This window comes from Sorex araneus, chromosome 4, assembly GCF_027595985.1.
Source record: "Sorex araneus isolate mSorAra2 chromosome 4, mSorAra2.pri, whole genome shotgun sequence".
Classification (NCBI taxonomy): Eukaryota; Metazoa; Chordata; class Mammalia; order Eulipotyphla; family Soricidae; genus Sorex; species Sorex araneus.
The window spans coordinates 37,065,250-37,092,610 of NC_073305.1; the positions used below are offsets into that span (position 1 = coordinate 37,065,250).

General features: G+C 44.5%; 1 protein-coding gene across 1 annotated transcript in view; it reads right to left on the bottom strand.

Annotated features, from left to right (window-relative positions):
* The window catches only part of SCN10A (sodium voltage-gated channel alpha subunit 10), a 126,658-nt gene that overhangs the window by 66,975 nt on the left and 32,322 nt on the right, over positions 1 to 27,361 (bottom strand). Inside the window, exons 12-16 of the mRNA XM_012934068.2 lie at positions 24,460 to 24,568; positions 15,673 to 15,911; positions 14,409 to 14,582; positions 3,040 to 3,399; positions 1,238 to 1,654 (exon numbers count right to left, since the gene is read on the bottom strand). Of these exons, the coding sequence (XP_012789522.2) occupies positions 1,238 to 1,654; positions 3,040 to 3,399; positions 14,409 to 14,582; positions 15,673 to 15,911; positions 24,460 to 24,568 (1,299 nt within the window). The remainder of the gene's footprint in view (positions 1 to 1,237; positions 1,655 to 3,039; positions 3,400 to 14,408; positions 14,583 to 15,672; positions 15,912 to 24,459; positions 24,569 to 27,361) is intronic.

Here is a 27,361-nt window from a genome sequence, read left to right on the forward strand (position 1 = left end):
GACGACCTGCCCCCAAAAGTCTCCCTGTCAAAGGAATGTAAAATATGGCAGCGGAGAGTGGTGGCTGCTAGGGCACAGTCGGGGACAGCTGCAGGGGACGAAGGATATGGAAGAGCTACAGACTCAGAGCATACTGAGGCCACTTAAGGGCCTGGCCAGCAGCCCAGACTGTGCCTCGGGGACCCCTCAGTCTCCCCATGATGTCCAGAGGGCTGTGTTTATAAGAAGAAACTCTCCAGGGGGGCTCAATCAGCTTGAGGAAGCCTGTGCCTGTGCAAAGTATTTACAACATATGTGTCTATAGGCTAAAATGTACTTGATATTCCTCAGGGCCAAAGGAATGAGTGTCATTTCTCTGTGGACTCCTTGCCATGAAAAGGGTAAATGAGTTATGGAGTGATCAGGACTCCTCAGGCGGTGGAGGAAGATGCACTAAGCCTAATTCTTGTGCAGCAAGCATCCTGTTCTTCGAGGAATCTCATTAGCTGCTTATGCACAGAGCCTGGGACAGGCCACAGTGTTAAAGGTCATCTCACGGAGCTGGAGAAATAGCACAGGAGGTAAATCTCGTACATGACCAACCTGGGTTTGATCCCAGCACTACATATGGTCTCCTGAGCACCAGCAGGAGTGATTTCTGAGCACAGAGCCAGGAGTAAGCTGAATGTTGCTGGGTGTGGCCCCCAAACAAAACACAACAACACAAAACAAAAGAAATATACCTCAGTGCAGGCTGGAGCTCCAGTATGGGCCCCTGCTCCTGGCTTCCTTGGGGAATTCTGAATTCTCCTGCTAGGATTGGAATGTCAACCCCACAGGGAAGGCTGGACATGGCTTGTACTTCCTCAAAGCAAGTGCTCCTTTGAGCATTTCCCTGGGGGTTTCTGTCAGACTGCACCAGACCTACTGAGTCCTGACCTTTTGTTCTTCATTTCCCTTGGCCCTGGGTAACTATTCCTGTGGTTGCCTGTCCCTGGTACTGGACAGTAGGAGACCACTTACTTCCTGCAATTCCCACACCGCATCCCCCCCCCCCCCCGCCCCGGCTTGTGTTTTACTGGCTGTCCAAAATTTCAACTAAATTTTGAAATGTAGTTGCCATGAAATTATAAAGTTATTCATGATAGGGCTTTAGGCATACAGTGTTTCAACACTTATTCCTTTACCACTGTCTACTTCCTTCCACCAATTGCCTGCCCCACTCCATTTAAACAAAATATTTTGGCAATGCACTCACCTGCGTTGAGGGCATCACTTCCTGCCTGGAGCTCTGCACATCCTCCTCATCTTCTTCCGGGTCCTCGAGGTCAGACTCAGCCTCAGCAATGGGCACAGAGACCCACACATTCGCATTGGTGATGAAGTCAGTGAGCTCATCCTTGGGCTCCTTCGGAGGCTCCGGTGGGACGTGGTTGTCCGCTTTAGAGTTGGAAAGGGGGAGTTTTACCACCAGCTCCTGGGGCTCTGCCTTGGGCTGGGGCAGCAGGCAGGGCCTCCTGAAGAAGCTGCAAAGGGCCTTCCTGGTCCGACCACCAAATGCCTGGATCCGGGCCAGGGCCACCTGCAAGTTGTTCACTTCTCCGTCCTCCTCTGGGGCCGCGAGGTTGTCAGCGCTGAAGGAGTTCAGTAGCAGGGCGATGAACAGGTTGAGAACCTGGAGAGAAGGAAGGGAAGGGAGGAAGTGGTCCACGGATAAAGAGACCCCCAAGCCAGCACATCGGGTTGGCAGCTGGACAGCAGGACTATACCCTGGTGTCACTCTGTGCACTCAGGATGCTCTCCCAGCCCCTATGACTGGAGATGAACCTGCCACTTGTCAACCAGCCATGGGCAGCAAGTTCTCCACCTGCGAGGGGGTCACCCCAGCCATGCAAGGGACACTCAGAGAGGAGCAGGTGTGGCCTGGCTGGGAACCACTCCCGTGCAGCAAAGGCCTGCGTCTGCCTCTCACACTGGACTCCTGGGGTCATGTCTCCTTGCTGCTTTGGGGTTCAGGAGCTCCCTTTGGGGTGGGGATGCGTGGGATGTGGGAGGACTCAGAGAGGCCAACCTCCCAGCTGGGGCCTCTGGGCATGGTGAGCTCAGCCTGGAAGAAGGGGGATTCTGCCCGACTCCCCCTCCCCTGGAATGTGAGTGGAAGGCATCTCCAGCTCAGGGACCAGTGCAAGGAGCACTGGGACATGACTGAGCTTGGCCATTTTCTCTGCTATCTTGGTTTAGGTTTCTCTGGTCTGCAAAACTTGGATGAGGAAAGAACCCGAGTCAATTCATTCCCAGAGTGATGGAAAGGGGGCTCCCGGAAGGCCGCCTGGCTTCCTGCCAGCCGTCATCCCCCACCAACCAATGTGGGGAAAACAAAGACCGCCAAGGTGGGAGGCCAAGGGCAGAAAAGGGGCGGGGGGGCGACTGGTAGGAAGGCTTCCTGTCAAACCTGGGAGGGGTTTTGTCTTTACCGGTGGCTCTTTGGATATTGTCCATGATCCCGCTTCTCTCCCAGGGAACTGTGGGGTTTGGAGATATCTATCAGATCTTACTCTCCTGAAGAAAACGCTCTTTGAGTTTCCCCCAGAGCAGCCGTGGGAGTTACCCGCAGCCCAAGAAAATGGGCTCCCATTTATTCCAAGATAAATAGCTCCCATTTATCGAGTCCCTACCTTGGCCACTCCTGGACAATTTACATGTGTCCTCTCCGGGAAATGAATTCTCCCCATAAATGCAAAGTGAACACCCTTCTCTTAATTGTAAGGAAATTAAATCTCGGGGAGATTGTCCCCTGGGCAGGCTCGGCCAGATTCGCTAATGGTGGAGCTGGAGGGCTACCATCTGGGCCCATTCCAGCAAGCCAGGCTGCCTCCAGAGGGGCTGGTTGTTAGCCTGAGTCCCACAGGATTGCGAAGTGTGACCTTAGCCCCAGCCCCCCAGCATCAAAAAGTGTGACGGCAGCATGGACATCAAGACGCACCGTGTCAACTTCTTTAAGAACCATCCAAGACTCTCACCATCGCCCAGGAGACCCGTTCCTGGGGATTCCGCACTTACCACCAAGTTCCCCAGCACCATCACCATCAGGAAAAGGACGAGGCAGATGGACTGCTGGCCCACTTGCATGCACGACCACATGTTCTCAATCCACTCTCCGCAGAGGATCCGGAAGACGATGAGGAAGGAGTGGAAGAAGTCGTACATGTGCCAGCGGGGCCAGGGCTCGTTGGAGGCAGCAATCTTGCATCCTCTCTCCTTGTAGCTGTCCCCGAGGAGCTGCTTGCCAACCAGAGCGAAGATAAAGACAATGATGGCCAGGATGAAGGTGAGGTTCCCCAGTGCTCCCACTGAGTTTCCAATGATCTTGATGAGTGTGTTTAGGGTGGGCCAGGACTTGGCCAGTTTAAAGACCCGTAGCTGCAGAGAAACAGAGGCTGGATCAATTGGGTCCCGGAGGCAAACAAAGGTCTAGGGAAAACACAAGGCAATGCCTCCCGTTCAGACGGATTATTTCCAGAAGGCCCTGCAGACACCTTTCTTCCCAAGACGTCACAGGAAGATGACTGCCGCCCATGGTTCCCAGGTATCACTGTGAGTGTCCAACTGTAGCCAAGGGAAAGGTCTTCAGTGGGCTGGTATTTTAGCCACATAGACAGCTCCAGTACAGAGACCTCCTGAAAGGTCTCTTCTAGGGAGGGGATGGCATTCCTATTAAGTAGCCTTGGATGAGGCACAGGTAACAAGATGGACTTGAACAGAAGGTAATGTCTGTGGAATGACACACTCCACTGCATTTGATAAGCCTATCTGTCTCCGAAGGGCTTTTCTCCTCTGGGGGCTGATGTACAATTCTATTGCCACCACTATCCCAGGAACCACAGGCTTTTAAGATTTCATGGACCTAGCACTTGCATTTTATTTAATGAACCAAGGAAACGCCCCATCTCACTGGATGCCAGTCTGTACGCGCATGGCAATGTGTGCTAGCTCGACAGGTGTGTAGGTAAACCAGCGGTGTAGTGACGAGACCAGAGCCCTTACAGTCTTCAATGCAAACCCAAAGGTACTGAATTCCACAAGGAGAGACAAAGTACCCTATGTGAAGATATTTGTAAAAATTTAGGTCTGGGGCCCAGAAAGTGAAGATATTTGTAAAAATATAGGTTGGGGGGCCAGAGATATGATACAGTGGGTAAGGTTACTTGCTTTGCATGAGGCTGATATGGTTCAATCACCTATACTACAGAGTCCCCTAAGTGCTGGCTCCTGAGCACAGAGCCAGGAATAGCACCTGAGCACTGCTAAAACGCCCCCCCTCTGTTCCCAGGAGACTGGAGAGATCATGCAGCAGTTAAGGTGTATGCCTCGTTTGTACTTGACGTAATTTTGACCGTCACATGGTCCCTCAGCATAGCTGGGTGTGGCTCTGGGGGACCCCAAGCCCCACTGGGTGGGGCTCATCATCTCTGACACTGCAGGACCAGAGCACCATCTCACCCCTGACCCTAGTATAGAGCCACTAGCCTAGAATCACTAGGAGTGACATCCGGCCTCCCTGAGCATGGCTTGGGAGGACCCTGCTGCCCACAGGAAATATTAAAAATACATTGTTGCGGTTCTCTGATTTCTTAGAAAGACACTCTGGGCTTAGCTCTCACAGGGTGTTTAACTGAGAGCCAGGCTCTGGCATAGGTGCCCGAAGCACCACACAGAATGGAACAAGATAGAGCAGTGTAGCTCTATCCTGTTGATCCCCCAGAGAGCAGGGAGATCAACAAATTAAGTCTGAGGGAGGGGGCAATCCTCTGGCACAGGATGTACATTTTGCTATGTGATGGGGTGTGCGGGTCGGGGGTGGGGTGGAGACGAGAGGGCTGCTGACCTTAGACCTAATCCAGAATTCACTCTTCTAATTCTGAAGCAGAGCTTAAAACACTGGACATCGAGGCAGCTGACAAACAATAATGAAAAGGCATCGTTTGAAACTAGATGGAGGAGATTGGGAGGTCACTGGGTCTCCTTGGCAACACGATTGATAGGAGTCTGCATTCTCCCAGTCAGTCCTGGGAGTGAGCAAAAGCCAAGGCTGGGTTAAGGTCTGGACACTTGGGAATGTCCGCCCACCCTGGCACAGAGGCTGAGACACGGCCAGGGACAGCAAGCGAACATGCCGTGCCACGGACACGGGAGCCAGGGATTTTGCCTGAATTACACCTAGCTAAGGATCCTTGAAGGGCTGGGGGGAGTTTAGAAAGTAATATTAGAAACCCCCTGGCTGGCAGCTTGTTGTTCATGATTAAAGGCTGATGTTAAACTAGAAACAAATTGTGTACAACTGTCATTACAGGACATGAATTAAGTTGTCTGCTCTTAATTCGTTTGCTGCTTTTAAATAAAGGTCCAATCTGTTCTAGAGAGCTGGAGCTGGGGACGCCTGCTGTGAGTTGGACAGTCACCATATAGTCAGACAGGTTCTGCAAGCCGGGATGTGGTGTGCATGGGCTTCTGGCTCCTGCTGGTGCCAAGAACGTGTAGTCTGGGGGGCAGGGGGCACCCTCACCTGTGTCCAGGGTCCCCAAGTCCCCATGTCCCCTACTTTTCCCTCCTGTCCAATTGGTCTCTAGTCTTTGCCTACTCACAGAATCTTTATACACTATGGCTTTTAATTGCTGCTAAATATTTCTTTGCAATTAAGTAACCATGTTTCTAGTTAGTTTTTTTAAATATTAAAAAAAACTTTCTATTTAGAGGAGAAAAGACTGGAGGGAGACCAAAGAATCATGAATATATTGGCATCATGAATATATTTGTCTTTCTAACCTTCAAGTTAAGGGTTTTTTTTTCAATCTACTTGAATAAAGATGCTCTAATTTAAAAGGTTTAGTGAAAAGTAAGTGTGCTAATTGTCTTCTATTGAGGAAGTCACACTGGTGATAAATCAGACCTAGTATTTGTGAAAATATCAGCAGAAAACTTGGCAATATGGGAGACTCTATTGGGCTCCTGGATTCTCCACTTCCATACAGAAAATTACTAAAAATTAAATAAACATAGAAATATAGAAATATAAACACGTGGATGAGGCCAGATTTTTCTCTGAAGACATTTGTATTTGTGAAACTGAGTGAATTTGAGTATAGGGTTTTTAAATTGAAAAATAAAACAATTAAGTAGGATTCATTTCCAGCAATGCCAGGGCTGGGTGTGTGGTGAATGCAGATATTAATTGTCTCATGAGGCATGGGAAGAGGATTATGTCTGGAGCCTGAGTAAGGTAGAGAGGCTAACAAGAATTTCTCCACCTATTAAGATTAGATCCCAAAGAGCCTTTTCCCCATGTAAATACAAGCCAGAAGTAAACCCAGAAGTAGACAAGGAAAATTAAGTGGTTGGTGCCAGATACCAGGTTTGTGGAAGGAGTGGGGGAAAAAGAGTTGACAGTGAGAATTTGGCACCACAAAACGATGTTGGAGATTGAAGCTGAGCCCGCCCACCTGCGTATTTCAAGCTGAGGTTTAATTAACAACAATCCTGCAAGGCGAAGAAGAATATGAAAACAATCTTTGCGGAAGCCAGCCTGCACCTCGAGCTTCAAAGCACCCCCCGTCCCACACCCCGCCCCAGTGTCTTTGAGAGGCAGCAACATGCAAAATGGCCATTCAAATTTTTTTTAGGCAATAAAATGGCCAACCCAAGATGGCTGCATAATTAGATATGATATGTATCAAGACATAAAATACAAGCTTCAAGGCACTACAGAGAAGGAAAGATATAAATGGTAAGCAAAAATGAAATGGTACTATACCATTCATAGAAGGGAGAAATGAAACTTCTAGAAAGGAAAAAAAATAGAGCACAACATTTAAAAGTTTGCAGAAGAGTCTCACACCAGATTTGTCACTGTTAAGGAGTGAATTAGTGAACTGAAGATGGAGCAGAAGAAGTTCTGCAGGATACAGCCCAGGGAGACGTCAGACACCAACTGCGCTTTAAAGGAGCACTGGTGCATGGGGCGCCTTCAGCGCTGAGGCTGTTCAGACCTTAAAACACGCCTTTGTCTCTGGTTGTTCACAAGCAGGAGGAATCCCAGTGGTGTTTCCCCAGAGGGTGCTGGGGAGGCGGGTGGGACAGGTACTTTCTGCGTATTTACTTAAAGAGATAGATTTCAGGGGACGGTGTTAGGTATTTATTTATTTATGAAAAGGGGACAGTAATGGTAGGTCAAGTAAGTTTGGGAACTTCTGCTCCGGAGGTTGCCCTGGTCTCCAGAAGAGGTGACAGAGCAGCATTGTTGTGGTTGTTGTTTTTAAATAAATTTTATTGAATCACCACGAGATCTAGCCAGAATCTGTAAAAAATTCGAGTGCCAGAGCAGCTTTATAAAGGGCCCAAACTGAAGTCCCCACACTCTAAGACTGTGACTGGAGAGAGAAACGGGCTTGTACAAGGCAAAGCTTCTAAACTTTGGGAATTGTCAGCACAACTAGAATTGTTGGTCTCGAATCAAGTCCTATGGTTTAAAAGATCAAATAAAACAACCAGTTAGGTGCCGGAAAAAGAAAGAATAGAGCAGGTTGAGCTCTTGTCTTGTAGGTGACCAACTCGGGTTCAATCCCTGCACTGCCATATGGTGTCCCAAGCACTGCCAGGTGTGATCCCTGAGCACAGAGCCAGGAGTCAGCTCTGAGCATAGTGGGGTGTCACCCAATCTTCCGACCCCAAAGAAAAGAAGCAAACAAAACAAACACTTGAAGCTACTTAAAACTTCAGGGCAAAACCCAACCACTTGAAGCTACTTAAAACTTCAGAGTAATTCAGAGTAATTCACAAAGAGGTAACTGGAGTTCAAAGTTGTCTTGGAAAAAGGTAACGTTTTACTGAATGTAAGTCAACTATTTGTGCTGTAATTTCTAAGGTATCTTGCTAAATAATAAAAAGAGTGTTTCGTTTCCAAGCTAAAGGGGGTGATGGAACAAGAAAAATTAAAAACACAAAATAAGAGGAAAGAGGAGAAAGAAAGAAATACTGGTAGGTAAAACACATAGACAGTCCAAAATATAAAGAAAGATACATACCCAAACAGGTTAACATTTACAAGCAAACGTGGATGAAATACTTTGGTTAAAAAACAAAGATTGGATTGTCAGAACTGAATCAAAGTCTAAAATCTAAGTGCTATTTTAAAAAGATCTATAAAAACCCTAGGGATACATAAAAGCTGGATAAAGATGTAATAGGAACATTCTAAACCCCCCAAGAAGTGGTTATTTAATTAATATTAGCAAAAGAAATTTTGAAGGCAAAAAAGCATATCTAGAGTAAAGAAGGTCAATTTTTAATGATAAAAGTTTTGCTTTACTGGGAAGATATAACACCTTAAAATATGTATGCACTTAATAACACATCCTCAAGAGAGGAGAAACAGACCATGGCATAATCAAAGTGGAGATATTTTTATACACCACTCCTGTCAGTAATTGCTAGAATATGAAGACAAAAATAAGCAGGGATATAGAATGTCTGTACCATACAATAGCTTTCTCTCTCCAGTGGAGATATGTAGGGTTTTGCATCCTGCAATGACAGAAAACACACTTTTTTCAAGTGCACAAGAAACATTTTTAATATACTGAGGCAAAAGGAAATTACCAGTGACTTTAAAACATTAAAACCATCAAGTGTAAGTTCTCTGACTATAATACAATTAAGCTAGAACTTAATGGCATAAAGATAACTAGAACCACCAAACAGACTTCAAAATCAAGAATCACTCTTCTAATTAACCTTTGAGTTCAAAGAATGAATCAATTTGAAATCAGAAAATGTTTAGAATCCAAAAAAAAAGGAAAATTCTGCATGTTAAAGTAGTTCTTACAAGGAAATTGAAGTCTTAAATGAATTTATTGGACAAGAAAATAGGTTGAAAATTCCATCTGAAGAAACTAGACAAGAATAAAATATGTGGGATAAAGAATATAATTAAGTTAAGATGCAGGATCAATTGAAGTAGAAAACATCAATGAAATAACATCAACAAGCTAAACGTTGGTTCTTTGAAAAGACTAATTAAATTGTCGACCTTTGGCAAAACTAATAAGAAAAAGATGAGAGAAAGCATAAAACACTATTTTTTAAAAAAGAAAATAAAAGTTAATAGAAGTACAGGTGGCATGGACTCTTAAAAGATAGCAGCATAACATAACAATTTCATGACCAAAGACTTGAAAATTTAGGTAAGGAGAAATCTTAGAAAAAATATAACTTACCAAAACTGATTAGAGAAAGAGAAGACCTGTCTAGAGCGTGACCATTTAGACAATTAGAGCAGTAGAGGCAAATCTACATGGTTTTCCTATAAATTCTACCGAGTCTATAAGGAACAATTAATTCCAATCTTAACAAAGACTAGGGGACAGAAGAAGAGGAATACTCCTCACCTCTTTTCATGGAAATCAGCATAATCTTGATACCTCAATACTAACACTTGACTTGCACAAAGCAAGTGAGGAAAATTTAGGTTAAATTACCCGTGTTCGATTCCTCTGCCCCTCTAGGAGAGCCTGGCAAGCTACTGAGAGTATCTTGCCTGCATGGCAGAGCCCGGCAAGCTACCCGTGGCGTATTGGATATGCCAAAAACAGTAACAATAAGTCTCACAATGAGAGATGTTACTGGTGCCCGCTCAAACAAATCGATGAGCAACGGAATGACAGTGACAGTGACAGTGACTTCTCAATTTGGAAGCAAAGATGTAATAAAATTAATTTTCCAAAATGAAAAAAATATATGTCTCGATCAAGCTGGGTTTATTCTAGGAATGCCAAGTTGTTTATTTAACATTAGAAAAGAAAGTAATATAATTCACCACTTAACAAATTAAGAAAAAAATCATAGTATTATTTTTAATGCATATGGGAGAATTACCTAATGAAATTAAATGTTCTTTCATAATAAATATTCTTAACAAAAGAAAACTTTGTAAACTGATAAAGGTGTTCTTTTCCTTAATCTTAAAAACAAAAAACCTGCCACAAATATGAGACTTGTTGAATTACTGAAAGCATTTTCTGAGATCAGGAAAATAGCAAGGTTGTCTGCTATTAGCACTTTCTTTGAGCGATGTACTGAATGTCCTAATCAAGACAATAACATAATAAAAGGAACCAAAAGGAAAAGGATTAGAAAAGAAATAAAACTAATTTGCATATAGTATGATTGTGTTAAGCAATTTAAAATTATAGAGAAAAATCAATAGAACAAATAAAAGAAATTTCTGGATATAAGATGATTAAATAGCAAAATGCTAGCAAATAAAAAAGCCAGAAAAGGACAATAAAACAAAAGATTGTAGGGCCTGGGACTTATCTCGAGTGGTAGAATACGTGCTTAGCATGTGTGAGGTCCTAAATTTGTTTTCCAGCACTGTATGGCCCCTGAGTGATTAGGGGTAGCCCCTATTTTGTTAAGAAGAGGTTTCACTTAGGAGAAATAATAAAATGTGGAATATCTAGGAATAAATCTAATAAAAGTTATGGCGCAAGTCCCTAGTGAAAAAAATGATAAAATTTGTTGGAGAAATTTTAGGAAGATTGAAATTAATGAAGCCAGGGATGAAGTACAGGTGTTAAGGCACTTGTCTTGCATGCAGTTTACCCTGGTTTGATCCCCAGCACTGCATACGATCCACCCCAAGCACTGCCACCCTGAGTACTGCTGGTGTAACCCCAAACATCCCCCCAAATGATTGGAATGACTGTATATTATTTTTATAGGGCAATAAGACTCCATAATGTAAACTAAAATTTGGTTAAGTTTCTTTCCAAATTGATCTGTAGGCTATTGTAATCCTGGTAGGGGGCAAAAAATAACCCACCTCAAGTTTTTTTTTGTATGTAACTTGGAAAATATCCTAAAATAAATATGTAAGTGCAAGGACCAACAAGTTAAACAAGTGTTGTCTGCCTTACAGACAAACATACTTAAGGCAATCATAATAATTAAAACAGAATGGTGTTGGTATAGGAGCGGACAATAGACCAGTGGAGAAAGACTTTAAACAACGAAAAGAAAGTGATGGTACTCAGAGAAAAGTACAAAGGAAGACACAGAATTTTCATTTCTTTCCTGTCATCCTCCTTTCTTTCTTTTTCTTTCTATTATAGATAATTATCAAATTTCAGCTGTGTGCTAGATCTTATGCTAGGCTCTGGGAATAGAATGGTGAGACAGGAAATTCTGGGTTTGTCTCATGAACATCGGGAATCTTTCTAAAGATTGAGAATCAAGTTCATTTGATGAGGATGGAAAACTCTAAGGAAGAGACGTGTGCATGGACTCTGCAAAGATGAGAAGGAAATAAGCCAATGAAAAATAAAGGGCATTATGGGTCAAGAGGACAAATATGCAAAGACCAGAGAAATGAACTGCCATGTGGAGGAAGAGAAAGGAGGCCACTGGCTAGAGCAAAGTGGGGATGAGGAAAATACGCATATTCTGACCATACAGAACCTGGTAAAGCATCATGGCTTTACACATTAGTATCGTGCAGTTAAATGGGTTTGGTTTGTGCTGCCTTTTTACTGTACTAATAGTTACTGTACACACATTTACTATACTAATATAAGATGATAATGGTAGGGGAAATGGGGTCAGGGATATGGTCAATGGTAGAACACAGGTTTTGCATGTGTGGGGCCTTGGGCTTGGTCCATGGCACCACAATGAAAGATGTAGAGGTGGGGAGACATATATGTATGTGTTTGTATGATTGGGTTGGGGGGGGTATGGAAAAATTCTCTTCTATCTGCTCAATTCTTTTGAAAAATCTATAGCATTAAAAAAATAAGTAACTATTAGAAACGAGAAACAGATAAGCAGGACAATGTGAATTTTCTGCAATTAAGTACATAGTTCAAGTAAAATGAGGGGAAATATTTGGCTTCAATTCTGGGGTCAAATTTTGCCAAACACAAGAATATGAAGGCACAGAAGGCAAGACCACTGAATTTGGTTGTGAGGATATAAGAACACGAAAGGGCCTGGCATCCCTGCCTGTTCATGAGGGAGTAGAGATGATGGGGGAGGAGAATGGAAAGGTCTCAAAGAGTTTGGAGTGGGGGAAATTTGAGTAGAAAAGAATATCGGGGGTCAGAGCCGAAACCCCCAGAACTCAACCACCACTATGCTCCTGGTCGCTCTCCACATGCTCAGATGAGCCTCACCCGTAAATGAATCTGCAGAAAAACCCCGGTATGCGGGACTTATGACTGAAAACTCCAGGCTCAACGGAACTGGGTATGAATGACCTCCCCCTATTTCCGGCAGCTTGGCAGTCACCCCTACAAGCTGCCCCTGGCACCATATAATCTCATCAATGGCCATGATCCAGAGACTCAACAATAAATTGAAAGAGAGCACAATATGACATAGCCATGCCTCCACACCCCATGCCAGGCTGTTTCATCCAAGTCAACCTGGAGGAGAGGCAGGTGAGTTCCCCTCTCTGCCCCAACAGAGCTAGCCCTGGCAGTTGAAAACCTTCAGAACACAACCACCGCCATGCTCATGGCCACTCTCCATAAGCTCACACAAGCCTCCCCATGAGGGAATCTATTCCTGGACTGCGTGGTGGCAGGACATCTCATACTTTACACCACTAATATGCCAAGAATAGCATACCACATCTGATGATGTTTAAAGGAGAAGGCAACCGATCTTAGGGGGAAATATATTTTTACAGATATATATATATATACAAACATATATACACATATATATGCACATAAGCCTTAACCTTTAACACCATGTTTCTAATTTCTTTTAGAAGGGCTTAAGCTCTTACAGAAATACAACAATTTTCACACACTTTCCTCTAAGAAACCTTTTTGGGATCATTTTTAGCAGATTATTCATAACAAGCAATACAAAATAAATTAGTTTGGTTCTGCTTTGGGGGCAGGGTTTGGGGTCTGGGATGGAAACATTTGAAATATGGTGGTGGGAAGGGGTAATGGTGGTGGGATTGGTGTTTGAATATTAAATGTAATCAAATATTGTGAACGGCTTCATAAAAATGAAATAAAATTTAAGTTGGGGAAAAAAAGAATATCAGGGGTCAAGAAGTGAGGTCAGGGCTATGTCCCTAGAGACTTTTGTGGTATGAAATTCCAGATGATGAGGCTCCCCAGTATCACTGTGTCATTAGCAAAAACCATCACCAAAATAAATCAAACACAAGCCGAAGAACCCAACCTGCCTATATTGGTGATTTGATACCACAGCCCTTATGGAATGGGAGCAGGACCATCAGGTAGATTTAGACACCAAGCTTCTCTGGTCCCAAAAGAATCAATACATTGTTTTATTAGGGAATGAACCCTGGTTCCTCCCATGCACAACAAATGTGGCGTTTTGTTTCCTCAGTGAAAGGCCTAGGTGTCTTATGGAGACCGTCACTTGCTTAGTTTTGCCTAGTTACCAGTATCTTTTTTTTTAGGGGGGGTCACACCCGGCGATGCACAGGGGTTACTCCTGACTCTGCGCTCAGGAATTACTCCTGGCGGTGCTCAGGGGACCATATGGGATGCTGGGAATCGAATCCTGGTCAGCCGTGTGCAAGGCAAATGCCCTCCCTGCTGTGCTATCGCTCCAGCCCCCGTTACCAGTATCTTGTCACCATTTTCCAGATACTTTTGGAAATCTGTCACTCTAAATGTGTGACTTCTTCTCAGCTCAAGCTCCCAGAAAAGGACGAAGAGTCCCCAAGACCCCACTCTGTCCTTCTAATTACCAATTAGAAGTAAGCAATCCATGGCCCAGGACACAAAGAGCCTATAGGACATGCTTTATTTACTATTTAGTGTGTTATTTTTAAAAGGGAGATTAGCAATCAATATAAAAATTGATTTCATATAAATCTGAATTTCTGATTTCTCATAAAAATTTGAAACTAAATATAATGGGAAATGCCACCTCTTTGGCATCATCACATGGATGTCTGGTGCCTGCCCCTCCCTGAGATGGGTTCAGGGGTGAAGTTCCCTGAGCAGCACTGAGTCATCCTTGACTATTGACATGGGCCAAAAATCCAGAGCCAAACTGTTCCCTGGCTGGCATTATTTCTCTACTGCCTGGTCCCTGCAGGCATTTGCATTCATTTGCAATCACCTCCAGGGAAATCGAGACCAGGAGCTCAGCCCTGTTTCCTGGCCCCTACTGTGGACACAGCATGGACCAGGACTGCATATTTCTACGTGGAAAGAAGAAGAACTCCGGGTCCTCAGGAGACAGGCTTTGCCTTCCTCCCATAGGGACAGGAGGGGAGGAGGAGGAGGGTGCTGGCTGGTGGGGACCTCACAGGCTCGAGTCTGTCACCTGGGGTGAGTGTCCCTTAAGGGGAGGTGAGCTTCCTCAGATCATAGCATTACCAGGCGGAAGGTTCGCAGCACCGACAGGCTTCCCTTCTTGGACATGCCTAGTTCCATCAGGCTTATGGTGACAATGATGCAGTCAAAGATGTTCCACTTCTTCTGGAAGTAATAGTAGGGATCAAAGGCGATGATTTTGAGGACCATCTCAGCAGTGAAAAACCCAGTGAAGACCTGCAGATGGAAATCGGAGTTTATTGAGGCAAGGCCAGGGGCAAAGGAGGAGTGTGGGAGACTCTCTTGCCTATAAAACTGCAACTCTGTTCATGGTGTTTTCAGTCCATTTCAGCAGGAGCTGCTCCCATGGTCTTCTTCACACACATGTATGCACGTACACTACACCTCACTTGGGCATGCATACCTAGACACACAGCAGATCCTCGAGAGGGGTGAGCCCTAGAAGTTAGAAATGTGAGCTCTGCAGCCTGGGTTGAAATTCGGCCGCTGCTGCTACTAGCTTACCTCAATGAGCCTGGCAGATTACTCCCATTCTGTGCCTGTACATCTTATTGCAAAAGGGGAAATAGTCACACAGACCATAGAGGGCTGTTGTGAGAGAAAAAAAAAAAGACAACTCATGAGAAGCATCTGAGATCCCATCTTGTCTTGAAAGAGCATCCGTGGAAAGTTGACTCTTTGTTGTTATCCCCAGGGATGAGGGGGGCCCCAAATTGGGGAGTGGTGCTCTACCTCTGAGTCAGGTTCTTTACTCCGCATGGAGGGAAATCCAACCTGGATTTCATCTTATTAAAAGCAAATAATACAAAGGGGGAAAACAAGTAATGAAGGGAAATTTAAAGTAGCCCCATCATATCTACACCAGATACAAAAGTTGTAAATCTCCAGTGCTTTTGTTATAACAGTGAAGGGGTTTCCAGTAGCCTCCTCACTACCTCTCTCCTCTCTTTCTGTTCTCAAATGACAGCATTGAAACACCCTGGCGCTGCTCCTGGTGATCACAAAATCAATAAGCTGGAGGAATTGTGTAAGACATGGGAAAGTGACACTTATCCTTATTTCACGAGAGAGGCAGCAGAAATCCTGAGTCCTGAGTTCTGTAAGGGGGAGCCGGCTGTCTTGGCTCAGGACTTACTCCATCCACTTTCCTGTCTTTGCTGCAGTCTCAGGCAGGTCCTGCAGACTTGGCTTTCTGTGCAGTGTCCCTCTGCCTTTTCCCCTGTCTGTTTACTAGACCAACAATCCACGGAACGAGAGCCTGCTACACCCCCAAACCCTTCAGTGCCCGCTGGACCAGTGCACTCACATAGTTGCCTATCTGGAGCATGGTTTCAAACTCCCTGCTCATTCCATGGTGCTCCATCGCCATGAAGACTGTATTCACCACGATGCAAAAGGTGACGGCGAGCTCCGTAAAGGGGTCCGTCACAATCTCAAAGAGAATCTTCTTGAACTTCAACCACAGGGGGCTGCACTCCCAGATCAGATATTTCTGTGTCAATGTGGTCACGCAAGGTGGACACCTCCGTTCGGACTCCTCAAGTTCTGCATCACAGATGGGGGGAGTCAATGACAGCTGTCAGCCGAGTGTCACTGAAGGACACCCAACACACACACACACACACACACACACACACACACACACACACACACACACACACACACACACACACCCTGCCATCCTAGGACATTCCTCTGGATCTAGTATAATAATAACTCCCATTTCCTCCTTTTAGAGCTTCATCCCAGACATTCCAATCCATTCTCTGTGCCCACCTGTACTCCAGATCATGGATCCAAACTTTGCAAGTGCCTCTCACTTACGTCATGTCCTTCCTTCTCCACGTGTCCTATCCTTCCCATTTACTGCTTCCTGGCAGTCATCCTCCATTCTTTCCCTGTCCTCTTTCATCCCTATTTGACAAAACTCATCCTTGAACAACCCCCTCTTGCCGACTTCTTGGTACTTGCCCCCAACTGTTGGACTTGGTGGGAAATGACCTCCGGTTGTAGTGGCTGATCCTGCTGGGGAGTCACGAGTCCCAGCTTGCCACTGACCAGACATGCTGCCATGTTTCTCTAGAGCAATGCTTTCTGCCTTCCAGTCTACCATTTCTCACTTCCCTCTCTTTCATCTTATCCCCCCTCCACTTGCCATGCTTCCATCTCTGCGGACAAGCTCCCTTTAATTTCCCTCGGAGTATAGAATCATTCACAAAAGGACCTCCTTTTTTTGTCCCTCTATTAAGTTCCCTGCAGCTCTGCAGTTCCAGCTCCAGGCTGTCTCCTGTCTCTCACAGTGCGGGTGTGAGCTCTTCTGACTCCTCGCTCCAGCTGTTCTCTCAAAGTCTGTGTGCACCCCTTCCCCATGCCACCAGTGTATGAGCATGCTCTTTAAGAGAGGGCTCACTGCACTTTAAGAGTGAGCTCAACGGACTCCAATTTCTCCTTCATCTACTGGCCCTTAACAGCGAGCTTTTGGGTTAGCACTTTCTGTGCTTAATTCTCTTCACATTCCCATCTCCTGTTCTCTCTGAGCCCGGAAATTTGGCTTTTGTCCCTTCTGAATACAAGTCTCCAATGACCAGTTCCCTTCTCATTCTGCTTCACTCAACACTGGAGTGCATGATGCTCTTCTTGAAATCCTTGGATCATCAGTTTACCTTGGTATTGTGAGTTCTTATGCTTTTGTTTTTGTTTGCTTTTTTTTTTTCAAGTTTCAGGGATGGCTTTTTCTTAATTTCTGTTAGTTTGTTTGTTTTTGACCACACCTGGATGAACTTAGAGATTATTCCTGGTGAGCTTGGGGGACCATGTGGGGTGCCGGGGGTCAATGCTGGGTCAGTGGCATGCATTTTTCTCAATTTCTGATCCGGTCTTCTACTTTTTTTCCTGCTTCTGGGTATTCAAGCCTTCTCTCCTGGATCTCTCTCTATTTTTACCTCTCTCTAGGTATTCTCATTAAGCCCCATGGCTTTTAAAGGACCATTTCTATCCTTATTTCCTCCCAAATTATATGTCCAGTTTCTGACCACAACCTTAAACACCAGGATCACTTCTCTAGATGCTTCCATTAAAATCTCCATTTGGATGTGTAACTGGAGCCACCTCAGTGGAGCGCAATTGTCAAGATTCAGACCTATCTATAAACTTCACAACAGGATGTGCACCCTGTGAGCATACCAGCCCACACGGGCAAAGAAGGAGAATGTCCATTGCTTCTTATCTCAACTTAAGAAAAGGAAACAACGTTCTATGATGCATATAGAATGCATTATAGAAAAATATGTGAAAAATATGTTATTAGAATGTGTTATATGTAAAGGTATAAAAACTATTTATGTGTAGATATACTTTTCTTGGACTAGAGCAATAGCACAGCGGGTAGGGCGTTTTCTTTGCACGTGGCCAACCCGGGTTCGATTCCTCAGTCCCTCTCGGAAAGCCCGGCAAACTACCGATAGTATCCTGCCCGCATGGCAGAGCCTGGCAAGCTACCTGTGGCATATTCGATATGCCAAAAACAGTAACAAGTCTCACAATGAAGACATTACTGGTGCCCACTCAAACAACGGGATGACAGTGCAACAGTGCTACAGTACTTTTCTTTTTGGTTTTGGGGTCACACCCAGCGATGTACAGGGGTTACTCCTGGCTCATGCACTCAGGAATTACTCCTGGCGGTGCCTGGGGGACCATATGGGGTGCTGGGATTCAAACCTGGGTCTGCCACATGCAAGGCAAATGCCCTACCCGCTGTGCTATCGCTCCAGCCCCCAGTACTTTTCTTATGCACAGCAAACTGAGTGAAGAATACAAGAGACTGGAGATTGAGGTACACTAGGGGGCAGGGAAGCATGGAGCTTCTCAATGGGAAGGAGACACAATTTTTAATAAAATGCAGTTTATTTGCTTATAATAAAATCTGAATCCTTTTAATCACTGTCACTGTCATCTTGTTGCTCATCAATTTGTTTGAGCGGGCACCAGTAACATCTCTCATTGAGAGACTTATTGTTACTGTTTTTGGCATATCCAATAATATCAGCATTTTTCAAAATAAATGAGTTCATAAAAACAAATGTATGCTACTATATTTTGTTAATAGTGCCATTTTCCTGTAGGCATTAAAAAATGTTTATGTCAAATTTATCAGCATTGTTCTTCAAGTGCTTGTTTATATTTTATTTCATGCTTTGCATTTAAAACCTTTCTCACTGTTAGTCATGTAAAATGTCTATGTTTTCTTCTAAGTCTATTGTAGCTTCATTTCTTTCATTTAAATGTTTGGTACATCTGCAGTTTATTTTAAGTAAAGAACAAAATATTGATCCAGGGGTAAAATATTTCTAATCTCCAGTTATTTGCATTAACACTGTTTACTGAGTAATATTCCCCCCAAAGATTTGAAATTTCCCTTTGGTCCTATGCTACTTTCATACATACCCATATATTTTCAAATATATATATATATATATATATATATATATATATACCAATCTCTTTCATGGATCAAACTATTTTTTAGTAGCATCCTATCTACTCACTGTATTTACTGTGGTTTAGTTTAGTGTGGATTTATAATCTTTAAAACATTTGATCAAGCAAAGTAAAAAATAACTTAGAAGTTATGCTGGCTCACACCGCAGACAAAAATACTAATTTTGAGGGGCTAGAGAAATAACACAGCAGATATTATTTCTTGTACACAGGTCTGACTCCCTGTACCCCATTATGACTCCCTGAGCCCACCAGGGGTGAACCCTGAGCACAGAGCCAAGAGCAGGGTATGGCTTCAAAAATGCTAATTTTGCTAACATGTAATAACTCTTTAAAATCAATATGAATGAAAAACCATTCATATTGTTTTTGGTGAATCAGAGAGGTCACCAATAGAAAACTCAGGTGGTTTATGAATATTTGAAAAACTGGCACCAAATACTAAAAAAAAAAATAAAAACCACAATCAGAACTGTATGAAGATATTATTTTCATTGATAAGAGTTCCTAAGATGGAAGTTGAAAATTTTACTGGGAAGTATGGGCAAAAACACACTCACCCGCTGCTTGGGTGTATGATAATTCGTACAACATTCATGGAGAGGAGTACATGGCGCTAATATCTTTGTTCTGTTTTATTTGGGGGTCACATCCAGCAGTGCTTGGGCTCTACTTTGTGCTCTGTGCTCTGGGCTCACATCTGGCAGGGCTCAGGGGAGTACATGCGGTGCTAGGGGGTCAAGCCCAGGTCAGTAGTGTGCAAGGCACACTACCTGTTGTAAATGTCATGCCACCTCTCTGACCTGGCATTCAGCAAGTTTTAAAACTGAAAATGCGCATTTCCTTGAAAAATGATTTTACTTCAAGATGTCTTAGCTATAGGTAGAGTTGCACATATGCATAACAAAGTGAAATACTAACCACAGAGTTTACTCCCATCGAAAGGGAAATGGCTAAGTAGGTCATGATACATATAATAGAAAGAATACGAGACTGCCTGGCGGCTTCCAGAACCCGCCAAAAACATCACACTACATTCAGAAATGCACATTCTAGTTTATTTATGTATGTATGTATTTATTTATTTATTTATTTTTGGGTTTTGGGTCACACCTGGCTCACACCTGGCGATGCACAGGGGTTACTCCTGGCTTTGCACTCAGGAGTTACTCCTGGCCACGCTCTGGGGACCATATGGGATGCTGGGAATCAAACCTGGGTCACCTGAGTGCAAATGCCCTACCCGCTGTGCTATCACTCCAGCTCCAGCACATTCTATTTTAGATCAAACTATGGGACATCTGTAGACTCAAATCATAAATTATGTGCAAAAAACATCTCTTCCCTTTATGCTCATTCTCCCATTCTCACCGATCCTTCCCATTAGCATGTATCCTAAACTTGCTAAAACAACGAACTTTCTCCCTCACACACAAACCAGTTTTCTCTACCTCCTGACATCATTTTATTCCCTCCTCTTCCTCCACAGGATACCTTATAGAATAAGTTGTCACATACAGTGTTTCTCCATTTGCTCACTGCTAACTCTTCCCGCACCCCTCTAATATGCCCTCTGTCTGCTTCCTGTCAGCCCTCTGGCTCAGAACACAGAAATCGTCCATGTGGCTAGAGCCCCTGGATTCTTCCCTGGGTTTCCCTTTCCCTTTTTTTTTTTTTTACAGCACTGCCTAGTTCTTGTCTGGTCTTCCTGAGGGAAGGTAGACCTGTGGCTGGTGATGCTTCTGGAATCTCTATTTCTAGGGCTGCTCAGCCTCCTTTGCTGGCTCCATCTCTTCCGTTCAATTATGACACATTTCAGTTTCTCAGAATTCAGCACCAAGCCTTCTTCTCTTCTCACTGTTCCCTCTATGTCATCTTACCCACTTGCACTACTTCAAAATTACATCTGTGGATTATAGAGAAATCTCAAATAACAGCTCTTAAGGCCAGCCTTGTTCAGGATCCACTGATTACTAAGTCAATTCTTTTCAGGAACATCTCTACCTGGATTTTTTGAAGAGTGTCTGAAACCCATTATGTCTCAGACCATTTCATAGCTTCCTTTCTCATCCCCAGTGAATGCCCTTGGCCCTGTAGTGTTCCCTCTATGAGTTCTTGCACCAGCATCCTTTCTGCTGTTTATGCCAGAACCAGCGAACCACCAAGTCCTAAAAGTCATGCTCCTTCTATAGCTCTCAAATCCTTTCCCACTGCCTTTCTCTAAGTCCTGTTATCTCTCATCTGGCTTCCTCCTACTAGGCTCCCCTACCAATGCTTCCTGCCCCCCTCAGAGTTTTATTTTCTACATGAATTCAGAGAAGCTATTATAGAAAGCAAGTGTAGGTCTCTGACATCCAGTCCTTTCATAACATATTGCTCTCAGGATGGAGCCCCAAATTGAGACACACCTGTGCATCTAGTCTCTGCCCCATCTCTAGCTTATTGATTGATTGATTCATTGAACACTTCTCTTCCTTGCGCTCTACATTCCAATTAGTTAAACACTTTTCTTTCCTTCAAGTGTTCTGTTTTCTTCTGCTGCAGGGACTTTGCTGTCCTTTCTTTTTTTTAATGAAAAACTGTCTTATATATGTATTTATTTATTTTATTTTATTTTAATGAATCATTGTGAGATACGGTTATAGACTTAAAATTTTTCGTGATTACATTTCAATCAAACAATGTTCGAGTGTCCATCTCTCCACCAGTGCCCTTTCTCCACCACCAATGTTCCCAGTGTCCCTCCCTTCACCCCCATCCGTTCCCATCCTCTGCCTCTGTGGCAGACATATTCCTTCTTACTCTCTCTCTCCTTTTGGGTGGAAAAACTGTATCTTTAGGAATTAAAAGATACTAGGAATAGTGTCTTTTATAATTTCACAGTGGGCTTCTTTTATTTTTTTTTTGCAAGTTAGAGATCATTTCTTTAGTATTCTTATTTTTTTTACAAGTTAGAGATCATTTCTTTAGTATTCTTATTTTTTTGGTGTCCTTTCTGCCTGGAAATTTTTCTAATCTCAGGTTAGACTTATACTTCCCTTAGCATCCTGCATTTCTCCTTCAAGCTCTCATTGATAACTTGTTCTACATTCTTCTTTCCTACTTGGCAAGTGTTCAGAGCTGTGCTCCTGCTTCTGGTCTTCTGAGTTTGACAACAGTTCAAGGCTTAGCTAGCATATGCCCAGCATGGTGGTTCATGTATGTGGAGCTCAGTGAATTTCCAAGTTCTTATTGGGCTTGACTCAAACTTTCTCAGGCACTATTACTTTTAGATGGGTGACCTTTGACAATCTGACCACAACTCTGATAGCATCAACATCTAAAATGTATTTTGTTGGTGTGTGGGTAAACTCTACCCAAAGGAGATCATATGTCCAAGAATCCTCTGCTCAATAACTCCCACCGTTTAGACTTAACCAGATAACTCCCACCATTTAAACTTAACTGGAGGTCATCTTTACCCAGATTCTCTTGGGAGAGTCTACTCTCCCGGTAGCTTCCTAGAGAAGTCTGTCCTGACCAGAATAACTCTCCCTTTCTTATTTTCTTCCTATCCCTCACCCTTCAACCCTGCCCAAAGTCACCAGGGGAGAGTCTAAGTTACCCAGCTGTGTTCATGACGTACTCCTGGCTCTATGCTCAGGGGTCACTTCTGGTAGTGCTTGGAGACCATAGATAGTACTGGGGATTGAATTTGGATTGGCTGCACGTGAGGCATGTGCCTTAGGCCCTGAACTATTGCTCCACCCAATAATACTTTTTGTGTATCACACTCATTCTCCATCAATCCCACAGCTATTTACTGAGCACTTCATATGTGTCATTCATCATTTTTCTAGGTGCCTTAAATTGGGGAAGGTGGTCTTTCCTGCTACATCTTGCCCTGTTGGGGTGGCTGGGCACTTTCTAAGGGTGTGTCTGACGCTGTCTTCCCAGGCACATTGCCAACCCGCTCTCCTGGGCTCAGATGAGCATCTGGAGCTCCTGTAGGGGGCGCCACTTGTAGCTTTCCCTAGAAAGACACATATTGTTCTGCTTTCAAATCTCACTTTTTGTGCATGCTTATATTGTTCACCACCCCTGTCCGTCCACCCCAACTGCCAAATTTTAGGGTTCAGCCAAGGGCTAAAAGGTGAGCACACAGGACCTCTTCTCAAAGGCCACCATTGATGATTTCAGAGTTTACTCCTACCTCTGTGGTCAGGGGTCATTCTTTCTTTTTTTTATTGAACCACTGTGAGATAGTTATAAGCTTTCATGTTTGGGTTACAATCACACAATGATCAAGCACCCATCCCTTCACCAGTGCACATTCCCCACCACCAACATCCCCGGTATAACCCCCGCCCCTTTCCCACCCTCCCCCTCCCTCCATGGCAGATAATATTCCCCATACTCTCTCTCTACTTTTAGACATTATGGCTTGCAACACAGACACTGAGAGGTCATCATGTTTGGTCGATTATCTACTCTCAGCACACATCTCCCATCCCGACTGATTCCTCCAGCCATCATTTTCTTAGTGATTGTCAGGGGTCATTCTTTTTTATTTTTGCTTTTTGGGTCACATCCAGCAATGCTCAGGGGTCACTCCTGGCTCTGCACTCATAAATTACCCCTGGCTGTGCTCAGGGGACCATATGGGATGCTGGGAATCAAACCCGGGTCAGCCGCGTGCAAGGAAAATGCCCTATCTGCTGTGCTATCACTCCAGCCCCCATCAGGGGTCATTCTTAAGAGTGCTCAAGGGACCATGTCCATTGCTAGGGATCAAGCCTGAGTCATCTGTGTTCAAGGCAAGCACCTAACCCCAATACTATCTCTCTGGAACAAGACACTTTAAATTTGATGAGGGGAGATACATAACTTGGAAAGGCCATGTGTTTTATGCCCAGAGGCAAACTATAGCCTGCCTATGAACATGGATCTTCTCTTCAGGTGGGGAGAAAGCAGCCAGGCTTCTGGGTCAGGGGTTCATGGGCCAGTGCCCTTCCGTCTCCCACACTGGGGCACGACTAGAGCCCCTATAACTTAGACATCCATGGGGGAGTACTGGATTCCTACTTGATTGCTAGAACCCAGAATTCACAAACATTTAGTTAAATGGATAGTTAATTTACTTAAATTATATTCTAAAGCTCAGGTCATGGGAGTTGGAGGCAGAAATTAAGTTATAACTATGAAAGTTACATGAACAAAACATATCAGAGTATTTTTTATCATGTTAGAAAAATGAAAGACTGTTGAAGTTCTTGGACACCTGAGCAGTAGCTTGAAATTCTCAAGGCCACCAGAGTGTCTTTTGGACATCTAGCTTAGGAAGCACATCAGGAGTAAATGCTCATTTGAATAAGAAATTAAGTAGGGCGTTTCATTCCTTCCATCTCCTCAGATTCTGTTTTTTTTTTTTTTTAAAAAAACAGTCCCCATAAAACACTACACAGCTAAAGGCTTCCGGAGCCTTGTAGCGTAAAAAGAGGTCCCAGAACATAGCGATGGGTGGGTTCTTGGACCCAGAGCTGGGGCATCCTTCTGTGGCTCACACTGAGCTCATGTGGCACTGTGGACTGACCATTGCAAGCGTGGCACATACCTTCGAGGACGGAGGTCATGATACTGACTACACTCATGGCCCTTTTCGAGTGGAAAGATTCATTCAAGTATTCTGCCGACAGGAAGTTCTTCTGTGCAGTGTCCGAGGCCTGCAGGGGCATGAACAGAGCCAAGGTGAATTATCCAGCCTCCTGGACTGCCCAGTGCGACTTTCCCCAAGCTTCTGTTGTGGTATTTGGAGAAGTGGGGATACTGTCTGAACTGGGGTGCAAATTCATTCACAGGATTGGGACACAGAATAGGGGGCCAGCCGGAACCCCCACTGGCAGGAAAAAGTTGAGTCCACCTGAGCCTCTGCTCATCCCTGCCCTCACACCCTGGACACTGCGGTGGGTGGGGGCTGTGGGGATGGTTCAAGCATCTCAGAGGTTCCGACCAGAGAGAGGCGAGTGTTGTGATACCCTCTGGAGACTTCCTCGGGGCATGCAACTAGTGTGTACACAGAATTTCTCCTCCAGGGTGGTCTTTCTCAGTCTCCCTTTTGTAGGTTGGTGCCACTCCCTCATACCGGCCCCCCACCCATTTTCAATGCCACTCAGGTGCTTTCCCTCCGAGGTAGCATTTGTGAGTCTTGATTGTCCAGTTGTCTGGCAGTGTCCTTTTGGTGTCATCACTGAAGTTCTATCTGGCTTCTGGGCCGGGCTTCTACCCCCCACTCATTCTCATGCCAGGAACCTGGGGACTTGAGGACCTCAGTGGCTCACTCAGGGATACACAACACATCTAGAATCCCCTTTCAGCTGGTGCCTATCATAGGGGAGGTTCTTAGGGACACCAGAAAGGCATAATAGCTATAATGAGGATGGGTTCCTGTTTGAGACGCATGTGTTTAAAACATGTGCAGGCACTATATATATATATAATTCCCTTTAGCTTTTCAGCCATGTCACTAGCTTTTTACAGGGGAGATGTAGAGATTTTAGCAAGGTAAGGGACTTGCTCAAGGTGACCTAGTTGGTGCAGGACACAGCTGTGACTGGAACCCAGGTCTATATATATAAGTTCATCTTTCACTGGCTAATAAAGCAACTCAATTGGATAGAGTTAAGAATATGTAGCAACGTGAGAAATAATTCATCTTTCTTCCCTTCCCTCCCTTTCTCCTCTCTCCCTCGCCTTATCCCTCTCTTCTTCCCCTCCTCCCTCTCTCTCCTCCTCCCTTCCATTTCTTTCCCCCACCATACCCAGTATTGCTTGGCAACTACTCCAGGCTCTGTGCTTAGGATGCTCTCCTGTCAATATTGGAGGCAGGCAGGAGGGCGCTGTGTGCAGTGCCAGAGATTAAATCAGGTTGGCCATATGCAAAGAACCTATTTCCTTCTTTCTGCAGCTCCAGAGACCAAACCTAGTACCTAAAACACACTGGTATGTGCTCACCACTGAGCCACACCCACAATTCTACATAGGGCTTCTTGATCAAGGCATTTCCTAGATGCTAAGTACCTCCAAGAAGTCCCTGTGGGCTGATTTTGACAACTGGACTCAAGGTTGGTGACTTTGTTGGTCCTTGGAGACCTGATATCCTTTTCTGACCTGCTCTGTGCCCAGAGAAATGATTTTTTACAAGCTGTATTCCTCTCACCCTCAGTTTTGGTCAGGTTTTCCTAATGGGAAACCCAGAAATGCTCTCAGAGCCTGGAAGGAAAGAGGGTGAGGCATCTCAGTCTGACTGCGTCTCAGCTTTGATTGGCTGGTCTGTTCCACTGAAGCTTGCAAGTTCTTCTGGTCACGTCTCACATATAGAGGTGACTCTTTCTGGGCTCTGGTTCTGGTCCTTTCCCTGTTCCCATAAAGGCACATTGGGACTTCTCGCTGGCTAGGTTCTATGTATTTTGTCCCTTATTCCCAGTATTCACTACACCTATGTCCAAACAGTTCAAATTCTCAATTTTTCTGTTTCCTGCTAGAACACTCTTCTCCTCCCTCCCTCTCTCCTTCTCCTCCCTCTCTCCTTCTCCTCCTCTTCTCCCTCCCTCCCTCCCTTCCTACTTCCTTCCCAGAATCCAATAAGAGGATAGACTAATGTCACTGGAACATGGGTATGGCTCAACAGAGCTACCTAATGTCTCCTCTAAGTCTGCTTCAAAACTGCTCTGTGTCTCCGGCTAGCCTGAGAGGACAAATGAAACCACTAGATGTATCATTACTGAAACTGGTGCTCAAATTGAACCTCAGCTCCTGATTTCATGAGGCACCCTGTTTTGTGTTACACTCTGTGATTACTCTATTAGGCTAGTTAGTCATTGTTGCCTAATGTGTGCATCTTTTACAAGTTAGTGTTTCTTGAAGTCAAGCAAAAAAAAAAAACTGCTTTGGGGCTGGAGTGATAGCACAGTGGGTAGAGCATTTGCCTTGCATGCGGCCGACCCCGGTTCGATTCTTAGCATCCCATATGGTTCCCCAAGCACCACCAGGAGTAATTCCTGAGTGCATTAGCCAGGAGTAACCCTTGTGCATCGCCGAGTGTGACCCCAAAAGCAAAAAAAAAAAAAAACCAACCTGCTTCTACTAATAACTATCCAGGGTGCCTTTCCAGATTTCTTTGGGTTCTTTGTGCAAAGACTAGGGGAGTTTTCACAGATTCCCAGGTAGGAAGAGAAGAACCTTTCATTTTTCTTCTGCTCTTCCAGGAAACAAGTCCATTGATCTCTAGTGCTATGGCAGTTGGGATAGAGAAGCACTGAGAAGGAATCTGCAGTCACCTGAGAAATAGATCTTAGACATCCCCCACCCCTCTCCTGTCTGTAAATAGAGAGTCAGATGAAAGATGCTGGGCAGAAAGATGTTCATGGAGTGCTGGCGGGCAGTCTAAGAGAGTCTGGAATGTTCACAAACTTACTGAGACTTCGATGGGGCCAGGGCCAAGCTCGTTAGCTGGCAGG